General features: G+C 40.9%; 2 protein-coding genes across 2 annotated transcripts; one reads left to right on the top strand and one right to left on the bottom strand.

Annotated features, from left to right (window-relative positions):
* Positions 1-2,780: 2,780 nt before the first annotated feature.
* Positions 2,781-5,268, top strand: LOC108290619 (heat shock protein HSP 90-beta-like). The gene is given in 2 exon segments (XM_037732033.1): positions 2,781-3,873; positions 3,876-5,268. Coding segments are annotated over 2 exon segments (2,160 nt in total). The 5' UTR covers positions 2,781-2,870; the 3' UTR covers positions 5,033-5,268.
* A 376-nt stretch (positions 5,269-5,644) lies between these two features.
* LOC119468492 (SH3 domain-containing kinase-binding protein 1-like) lies at positions 5,645-6,359 on the bottom strand. Its single transcript, XM_037732085.1, has 2 exons — positions 6,294-6,359; positions 5,645-6,232 (listed from the first exon to the last, which is right to left on the bottom strand). The coding sequence occupies exons 1-2, from the start codon at positions 6,357-6,359 to the stop codon at positions 5,645-5,647; spliced, it is 654 nt and encodes a 217-aa protein (XP_037588013.1).
* Positions 6,360-10,632: the final 4,273 nt, after the last annotated feature.

The raw sequence follows: 10,632 nt of genomic DNA, 5'->3' as shown, positions 1-10,632 counted from the left end.
AAAAAAAAAAAAAAAAAAAAAAAAAAAAAAAAAAAAAAAAAAAAAAAAAAAAAAAAAAAAAAAAAAAAATTAAGTAGGCAGAATCACATTGGAAATCATATTATCATTATCTAGTATTGTTAAAGTCCATACAATATATCATCCAACCTCAGTCCTAATTGTACAAACTGGGGACTTTCTTGCCTACGTTCCAGGGAGACATGCACACTAATGTTTATGGCAAAAACTGGAATCAGCCTCCTATACATCAATAGGAAACTGGTGAAATTGTGGTATAACCATAAAATGTAAACCTTCAGCAGCAAAAATAAACGAATGACAGCCTCCCACACCGCAGATAACTCCTATATGTAATGTGCATTATGAAAAAATAAATGCAGAAGGAATTTGCTATACTGGAAGCTTAAAAACTAGCAAAACTAATACTAGGTTTGGAGATACATATGTATGTATGTATAGATAGATAGATAGATAGATATACATATACACTTATTGCACAAATCTTTAAAGAAATACAAAGGAATAATAATCACAAGACTCAGGATGGAGTCTCCTTCTGGGGGATGGGAATGGCCAGCAGCCCGGGGTAGCTTTACAGGTTCTGTGTTTTACAACAGTGCTGGGCACCCTGGTAGTTACTTGATTATAATTCCTTAAACAGAGTTTTACAAATTAAAATATACCTGGTTTTTATTAAAGTGAAAGAGAAAAGAATACTAAAGTTCATTGTAAGAATCCTTAATGAGAACTACTTACATTGGAAGAAAACTGTAGAGAATTGTAAGGAGCCATTCTCATGGATGAGGATGCCATGAAAATGGCTAAAAATAGGTCATTTGATCCTTGGCTCCCTGGCATCTCTCTAGATTTTTAAGTATACAATGTTCAATCTGATGTGCAAGGTAATTCCTTCTTGCAAAGGATGTCATGTTACATTTTACCATACATACACCTGAATTAAACTTTCACCAAATTGGAAATGCACATCATTGATCAAAATAAATGAAACAAGAAAAGAGTAGAAAGGGATAACCAGTGATAGAACAGCAAATAGGAATGGAAAGCAAAATAGGACTGCAAAAAAACAATTAAAAAAAAAAAACAACCTTCAGAAGCACATAATACCATTGGTATTTAGAATCATAGTGGTGTCTAAATTACTTCTATCACGTCCATTCAATATCAGAACAAACAATGTTAAGTTTATTGTAGAATGCCCACTAAACAGCTAGTTTTTGAAAAAACTTGTTTCTCTATTCATGCTAACCATTTTGGGCTACTACATCAAACCAAAGTTATTGGCATCATGCTAAGTTAGATGTGTTGACTGGGGTATGAGATTTACATTTTTGTAAATGAAAAGCCATCTGATTAGGCAATTTCTTTCTAAGTGAAAGCAAGTTTATCAGAGAAGTAAAGAAATAAAAGAATGACTACTCCAGAGACAGGGCAGTGTTTCTTTCTTTAAGGTGTAGGCAGATGTTTTTTGAAGAAGATATTTCAGTAAGAAAACTGGCCCTTGGGGCATACTTCCACTAAATTTGAGATATCTTAGACAAAACAAAGACTTATTTTCAAGGCATTATTTTTATGGAAATGAAGCTTTGGAACTATTTAATCTAGTTACTCTATGTTCAAAACTGTGTTAACTCATTAAAGAGAACATTGTTTTTATAGGTATTTGCAAGAAAAACTCAGAGACACCATATTATCTCCTTTCTCTGTCTGAAACTGTTTTCCCCTCAGCACCCAAGGCTCTGTGATGTCTTATATTTTTAATCATTAATTTCAAAAAAGAAGCTTATCACAGAATTAGAAAAACACTATTTAAAAATTCATATGGATCCAAAAAAGGAGCTTGTATACCTGGGAGAATCCTTAGCAAAAAGAGCAAAACTAGAGTCATCAGACTACCGGACTTAAAAACTATACTACAAGCCTACAGTTCCAAAAACAGCATGGTATTGGGAAAACACACACACACACACACACACACACACACACACACACACACACACAGGCATGTAGACCAATGGCACAGAAAGAGAACTCAGAAAGAAGACCTCACACCTACAACCATGTGCTTTCCAACAAATGTGACAAAAACAGGCAACGAGGAAAGGATTTCCTATTTAATAAATAGTGTTGAGAGTACTGGCTAGCCATATACAGAAAATTGAAAATGGACCCCTTCCTTACACCTTATATAAAAGTTAACTCAAGATGGATTCAATACTTAAGTATAAACCCAAAACTATAAAAACCCTGGAAGAAAATCTAGGCAATACCATTCAGGACATACACATTGGGCAAAGACTTTACGATGAAATTGCCAAAGCAACTGTCACAAATGCAAAAATTGAAAAATGGGATCTAATTAAAGAGAAGAAATTCTGCACAGCAAAAGAAATTATCATCAGAGCAAAAAAACATCCTACAGAATGGGAGAAAATTTTTGCAATCTATTCATCTGGCAAAGTTCTAATATTCAGAATCAACAAATAAGCAAATATACATAAAAAAAACTTCATTAAAAAGCAGACAAAGGATGTGAATAGATACTTCTCAAAAGAAGACATACAAGAGGCCAAAAACATAAGAAAAAAAGCTCAACATCACTAATCATTGGAAAAATGCAAATCAAAACCACAATGAGATGCCATCTCATGCCAGTCGGAATGGCAATTATTAAAAAGTCAAGAAAAAACAGATACACCTGATTTTATCTGTTTTTCCTTGACTTTTAAATAATTTTTTATTAATAAATTTTTATTGCCCTCGAGTCACTCCAGCGCTGCTCTTGTGCCTCATGTGTGTTGGACAGCCAGCCCACCTTGCTTTCTAATACCTGTGAGCCTTTTCTTTTCAAGATGCCTGAGGAAGTGCACCATGGAGAGGAGGAGGTGGAGACTTTTGCCTTTCAGGCAGAAATTGCCCAACTCATGTCTCTCATCATCAATACCTGCTATTCCAACAAGGAGATTTTCCCTCGGGAGTTGATCTCTAATGCTTCTGATGCCTTGGACAAGATTTGCTATGAGAGCCTGACAGACTCTTCCGCATTGGACAGTGGTAAAGGGCTGAAAATTGATATCATCCCCAACCCTCAGGAACGTACCTTGACTTTGGTAGACACAGGCATTGGCATGACCAAAGCAGATCTCATAAATAATTTTGGAACCACTGCCAAGTCTGGTACTAAAGCATTCATGGAGACTCTTCAGGCTAGTGCAGACATCTCCATGATTGGGCAATTTGGTGTTGGCTTTTATTCTGCCTACCTGGTGGCAGAGAAAGTGGTCATGATCACAAGGCACAACGACAATGAACAGTATGCCTGGGAGTCTTCTTCTGGAGGTTCCTTCACTGTGTGTGCTGGCCATGGTGAGCCCAATGGCAGGGGTACCAAAGTGATCCTCCACCTTAAAAAAGATCAGACAGAGTACTTGGAAGAAAGGTGGGTCAATGAAGTGGTGACGAAGCACTCTCAGTTCATAGGCTATCCTATCACCCTTTATTTGGAGAAGGAAAGAGAGAAGGAAATTAGTGATGATGAGGCAGAGGAAGAGAAAGGTGAGAAAGAAGAGGAAGATAAAGATGATGAAGAAAAGCCCAAGATTGAAGATGTGGGTTCAGATGAGGATGATAGTGGTAAGGACAAGAAGAAGAAAACTAAGAAGATCAAAGAGAAATATATTGATCAGGAAGAACTAAACAAGACCAAGCCCATTTGGACCAGAAACCCTGATGACATCATTCAGGAGGAGTATGGAGAATTCTACAAAAGTCTCACCAATGACTGGGAAGACCACTTGGCAGTCAAGCACTTTTTTGTAGAAGGTCAGTTGGAATTCAGGGCATTGCTATTCATTCCTTGTCGGCCCCCTTTGACCTTTTTGAGAACAAGAAGAAAAAGAACAACATCAAACTCTATGTCTGTCTTGTATTCATCATGGATAGCTGTGATGAGCTGATACCAGAGTATCTCAACTTTATCTGTGGTGTGGTTGACTCTGAGGATTTGCCTCTGAACATCTCCCAAGAAATGCTCCAGCAGAGCAAAATCTTGAAAGTCATTCGCAAAAACATTGTTAAGAAGTGCCTTGAGCTCTTCTCTGAGCTGGCGGAAGACAAGGAGAATTACAAGAAATTCTATGAGGCATTCTCTAAAAATCTCAAGCTTGGAATTCACGAGGATTCCACTAACCAACGCCGCCTGTCTGAGCTGCAGCGCTATCACACCTCCCAGTCTGGAGAGGAGATGACATCTCTGTCAGAGTATGTTTCTCGCATAAAGGAGACACAGAAGTCCATCTATTACATCGCTGATGAGAGCAAAGAGCAGGTGGCCAACTCAGCTTTTGTGGAGTGAGTGTGGAAGGGGGGCTTCAAGGTGGTATATATGACTGAGCCCATTGACGAATACTGTGTGCAGCAGCTAAAGGAGTTTGATGGGAAGAGCCTGGTCTCAGTTACCAAGGAGGGTCTGCAGCTACCGGAGGATGAGGAGGAGAAGAAAATGGAAGAGAGGAAGGCAAAGTTTGAGAACCTCTGCAAGCTCATGAAAGAAATCTTAGATAAGAAGGTTGAGAAGGTGGCAATCTCCAATAGGCTTGTGTCTTCACCCTGCTGCATTGTGACCAGCACCTACGGCTGGACAGCCAATATGGAGTGAATCATGAAAGCCCTTTGGGACAACTCCACCATGGGCTACATGATGGCCAAAAAGCACCTGGAGATCAACCCTGACCACCCTATTGTGGAGACGCTGTGGCAGAAGGCTGAGGCAGACAAGAATGACAAGGCAGTCAAGGACCTTGTGGTGCTGTTGTTTGAAAACTCCCTGCTCTCTCCTGGCTTTTCCCTTGAGGATCCCCAGACCCACTCCAACTGCATCTACTGTATGATCAAGCTAGGTCTAGGTATCGATGAAGATGAAGTGGCAGCAGAGGAACCCAGTGCTGCAGTTCCTGATGAGATCCCCCCTCGTGAGGGTGATGAGGATGCGTCTCGCATGGAAGAAGTAGATTAGGAGTTCATAGTTGGAAAACTGCCCTTATATAGTGTCCCCATGGCTCCCACTGCAGCCTTGAGTGCCCCTGTCCCGCCTGGCTCTCCCTGTTGATGTCTGGTGTTTTTTTCTCTCCTGTGAAGGCAGGAAACAAGGGTGTCAAGCCCCCATTCTTTCCCTACTCTGACAGCAGGATTGGATGCTGTGTATTGTGGTTTTTTATTTTGTTTGTTCATTTTGTTCTGAAATTAAAGTAGGCAAAATTAAAAAAAATAATGTTTTATTAAAACCTTTTTAAATCTGAAATTACATTTTATTAATGGAAAATATCATCAAAATAGTACCACTATGGACTAAACTGCCTGAGTTTTCACTTCACATTGAGATTTCAGAGTAGAAAAGCCTTTAGCACAATTTTGCTCTGTGTAAGTCACAATGAGTGCCAGCCCCGGTACTAAACCCTGGGGAAGATTCTCCTCTTGGATGGAATCTGTGTTGTTCTATCAAGACTTTTGTGCTAATCTTTCAAACAGGGACATGGTGAGGCAAACCTTTAATCTTTCGGCACAAGATTATTTTGGTTGGGGTAGAAAATTTGAGTCTCGGACTCAGGATGAATAATGTGACATTTCATTAATTAAGTATTGATTTTGATTGTAGAGCTTTCTTTTGGTCATTTACTTCCATCTGCAACCGAAGCCGGATTTTCTTCTCTTTATCCAACTCAGACAATAACTGTTTAATATCTCGTTTCTGCTGGTCCTTCATGTTCTCGATGATGCTCTTCCCCACGCGGACCTGTGTCCTTAGCTCCTCCATGGCCACCTGGCTGCTGGCGGCAGGCTCCATCTTTAATTTTCCTTCCATGCTGAACAGAGAAGGGGAGTTGGCTCTGTGTCCAGCTGTTCCCAAACCGGATGACGGTGGGGATGGCGCTGCCAAGGACAGAGGGGCTGGCCTACCAATAGCTGCTGCCATGGTCCCCAGCTTGGGCAGCAGGGATGCTTTGTTTTCAGACACTTGGGTTATGGTAACAGTCTTGGAAGTTTTCTTTGGTGCATCCACTCCTTTGTGCGCAAGTGGGATGTGTTCCTCCTTATCCTCTTTGGGACTTGGGGAATTGAAGATATCAGGGCTTGAAAGCGATGAAGATGTGAGGGACTGGGCTGGAGGCTGCCTCCCTGTGGCTTTTGGTCTGCTTGTGGTCGGATGACTGAGTTTCTCAGTATGACACCACGAGGTGGATCACGGACCCGGAGACTCGGGGTGACCCAGGCCGTACATCTCTGGAGTTGCCAGAGTCATAGGTAACTTCTTCCCAATAGTCTTTCCCCCGGTAGAAAGTCATTTTCTACTTCAGTTGATCTTGTCTTAGTTTGATTGGCTTGTTTTTGAAAATATCTCCAAAGCCCACTCCTTTAACTTTTTGGGATTGGAATGCTTTTATGTTCTTGGTGAAAACATAAATTTTTTCCATGATTGTGGAAGACAGTGTGGTGATTCCTCAAAGATTTAGAACCAGAAATGCTATTTGATCCAGCCATCCTATTACAGGGTATAATACCCAATGGAATACAAATCATTCTATTATAAAGATACATGCATGTGTATGTTCATTACAGCACTATTCACAATAGCAAAGACATGGAATCAACCCAAATGCCCATCAATGATGAACTGGGTAAAGAAAAGATGGTACATATACACCATAGAATATTATGCAGCAATAAAAAGAAGTGAAATCAAGTCCTTTGCTTGATTTCATTTCTTTTTATGGCTGCATAAAAAGATATGGATGAAGCTGGAAGCCATTATCCTCAGCAAATTAACACAGGACAGAAAACCAAACACCATATGTTCTCACATATAATTGGGAGCTGAGCAATGAGAACACATGGACAAGGGGAAAGGAAAAATACACACTGGGGCCTGTGAAGGGTGAGCATTGGTGGCAGGAGCATTAGGAAAAATAGCTAATGCATGTCGGGGTTCAAACCTAGATGATGGGTTAATAGGTGCAGCAAATTACCATGGCACACGTTTACTTATGTAACAAACCTGCACATCCAGCACCGGTACCCTGGAACTTAAAATTAATTAAAATAAAAGAAAAGCTTAAAGTATTAATGAAAAACAATTAGATTTTAAAAAGCCTTTGAGTTACAAAATCTTGAAACAACAGTTTTAATTTTGTTAATACTGCTCCGTTCCAGAGGTGCAGCTTAATTCCCTCTCTTTAGTGTGGCTTGGATTTAATGATGCACTTCTGATATGGCCTGGCTCTGTGTTCCCACGCAAATCTCATCTTGAATTGTTTTACGAATTGTAATCTGACATATTGGAGGAGGGACCACATAGGAGGTGATTGGCTCATGGGGACTGTTCCCCTATGCTGTTCTAATGATAGTGAGTGAATTCTCATGAGATCTGATGGTTTTACAAGGAGCTTCTCCCTGCTTCACTCTGCATTTCTCTCTCCTGCCACCATGTGAAGAAGGACGTGTTTGCTTCTACTTCTGCCATGATTGTAAGTTTCCTGGGGCAGCCTCCTCAGCCATATAGAACTATGAGTCAATTAAACCTCCTTTTTTTTAATAAATTACTCAGTCTCAGGTATTTCTTTATAGCAGTGTGAGAATGAGCTAATCCAACTTCTAACTGATGGAGTAATGATGACATAACAGTTTGTGACTCTGGGTGTAGAAGATAAAAGTCACTGCAGCTTCTACTTTCTCTCTGTCTCTCTGTCTCTCTGTCTCTCTCTCTCTCTCTCTCTGGGATCATGAACTCTGGGGGAAGCCAGCTGCTGTGCGACAAGCAGCCCTGCAGGAAGGTCCATGTGGCTAAGAACTGAGGACTTCTGGAACCAGACAACAAGAAACTAGGCCTTTTCTAACAGCCATGTGACTGAGCCATGTTTCACGTGAATCCCAGCCTCAGTGAAGCCCTCAGATGACGCAGCCCTTGGCTGACAGCTGGACTACAGCCTTGTGAGAGGAACTGAGCCAGAAGCACTCACAGAAACCTCTCCTGGATTCCCGACCATTGGAAGCTGTGGGAGATGATGAATATTTGTTGTTTTGAGTTGCTAAGCTTTACTATTTGTAAATCTATTAGTTATTTACTATTTGTTAGGCAATAGTAAATAACTAATAGATTTTCACAAGAGAGGATGGATTATTACACGTTAATTTGCATGTGCTCTCAATTTGTCATCATCAATTTTATTATTTTTGAGACAGGGTCTCTCTCTGTCACCCATGATGGAATGTAGTGGCGTGATCACCATGCACTGCAGTGCCCACCTCCTGGGCTCAAGGGGTCCTGTGACCTCAGCCTTCTGATAGCTGGGATGACAGGCATGAACCACCATGCCTGGCTAATTTTCTAATTTTTTGGCAGAGATGGGGGTTTGACCATGTTTCCCAGGCTGATCTTGAACTTCTGGAGTCAATGGATCCACCTTCCTCTGCCTTCCACAGTGCTAGGATTGCAGGCATGAGCCACCACACCCGGCCTAAATTAATTGTAAGATACTAAATATATAACTTGGTTGTAAAAGGTAAGGAGAATTTCCATGGCTGAAGAGAATGTATTTTATTACCGTTCACAATGATCACTTTACTTGAACTTCAATTTCCAACTGTCTCTCAATTAAACACAAAAGGAAGATCCAATCCTTGCTAGGCTGATTCTGTGATACCCCCAACAACAACCTCCTGGTCATTCACCTTCCCCCAATTATTCAACCAACTCTAATGTAGGTGCTGCTGTGAGGGGATTCAGCAGATATAACTAAGGGTCTCAATTAGTTGACTTTAGGCTGGTTTATCCTGCTTGGACTGCCCTAATCAGCTGAGCACTTGAAAGGCTGGGTTCTTCCCGAGCATAGAGATTCACAGTGTGAGAGGGATTGAGCATGAAGGGTTTCCTCCATTCTGGGCTTTGAAAATGAAGAAGCTGGTTAGGCAAGAACGCTGGTGGGCACCAGGAATTGACCACATTCCTCCCTGTTCTCTACCTTGACAGCCAGCAAGGAACAGGAATCTCAGTCTTACAACTGCCAGAAACTGCATTCTGCCTCCTCTGTAGAAGCCTGAAGGAGGATTCAAAATGAAAACACAGCTTTGGGAAGTCCAGAACAGAGATTCCATCCACATCATCCTGGGATTTCTGACTAAGGAACTATAAACAGATAAATGGGTGTTGTTAGGTCAGGGGTGGTAGCACACACCTGTAATGGTAACATTTGAGGAGGTGACACAGGAGGATCCCTTGTAGCCAGGAGTTTGAGACCACCAGGATAATATAGTGAGGCTGCTATCTCTACAGTTTTTTTTTCTTTAATTAGTTGAGCATGGTGGTACTTGCAGTCCTAGCTACTCTGAAGACTGAGGCAGGAGGATCCCTTGAGTTTGAGGCTGCAGTGAGCCATGATCATGTGACTGCACTTCATCCTGGATGACGGAGGGAGACTTTGTCTCTAAAAATAAATGAATGAATACAATAAATGGGTGTTATTTAAAGCCAATATTTTCGATTATTACATAGTCTTATAAAATTCATACACAGGCTCAACAGACTTATGGAATGAATTGATGAATTGATACGCACACTAGTTACATAAAATAAAATCTTAACTTTTTCAGTGTTTCACATTTTATAATTTTCTGTGATGCAAATTAATATACTCATATTTCATTCATTCAGTCAATAAAAATTAATTTAGTACACACGATGAATCAGGTCTGCCCTCATATGCTCACATGCCTGACACTCTGGAAGCTTCACAAGACCAAGGTGGAGCCACTGGAGTGTTTTAGGTGGAGAAATGACACACTCTGATTCACAATAGCAGGACCATTGTGGAGAGAACAGTCATGTAGCAGATAATGAGACAGTGCTAGAGCCACAATTCAGGAGTGACAGGGTGGTGGGGACGAAGGGGAGAGGAGGGCCTGAGGGAGAAGAGGGATGGAGGGAAGGGCTGGAGAAGCAGGAGGTGAGGAGAAGGAGCAGAGGGAAGGAAATCGAAAGCAGCAGAATTCTTAGGTTTAAACACATTGTTTTATAGATTTTTAGTACATCCATCTACAGAGCCTGCAAGGGTGTTCTTTGCAGTTGGCCTTTAATACCTTATGTAGTTTTTAGATCTGCCCAAAAACGAATTGTTTTTTATGTTAATCAGGTTTAAATAAATACTAAGTGTTCTTATAAAATATGCACACACCACTTAGATGTGGACACTCCCTAAAAACAGGCACTGCATGAGCACTGGTGAGGGGCCTTGTGACTGCACTGAACACTTGCGACTGTGAGGTGAATGAAGTCTGTACTGGCTCCTGGTTGCAACATACAGTAACACAGTGTGTACTTTGTACTGAGGAGATGTCCTGGACTCACACAGAAACTCAGGGCTGTGGAATGAAGGTAAATTTAAAATACAACAAGCTGGAGTCACACATACATTGTCTGGGAAAGTGAAACAGCTTTGTGAGTCCTGTTTTAATGCTGTTAGACACATTTGCATATCAAGGGGCCAAAGTCACATTTTTTACCAATTAGGTTCCTGATCATTCAGGGGTTACCAAGATTCTGCTACCCACTGTAGTTAATAAACA

Source organism: Cebus imitator, unplaced genomic scaffold, assembly GCF_001604975.1.
Source record: "Cebus imitator isolate Cc_AM_T3 unplaced genomic scaffold, Cebus_imitator-1.0 Scaffold440, whole genome shotgun sequence".
Classification (NCBI taxonomy): Eukaryota; Metazoa; Chordata; class Mammalia; order Primates; family Cebidae; genus Cebus; species Cebus imitator.
The sequence above is the reverse complement of the archived record's forward strand: the minus strand, read 5'-3'. Positions and strand labels throughout refer to the sequence as shown.

Coding starts and splice junctions, on each gene's coding strand:
- LOC119468492 (XM_037732085.1), bottom strand. CDS start 6,359: ATGACTTTCTACCGGGGGAAAGACTATTGGGAAGAAGTTACCTATGAC. Junction 6,233..6,293: donor ACTCTGGCAACTCCAGAGAT/GTACGGCCTGGG, acceptor TGTCATACTGAG/AAACTCAGTCATCCGACCAC.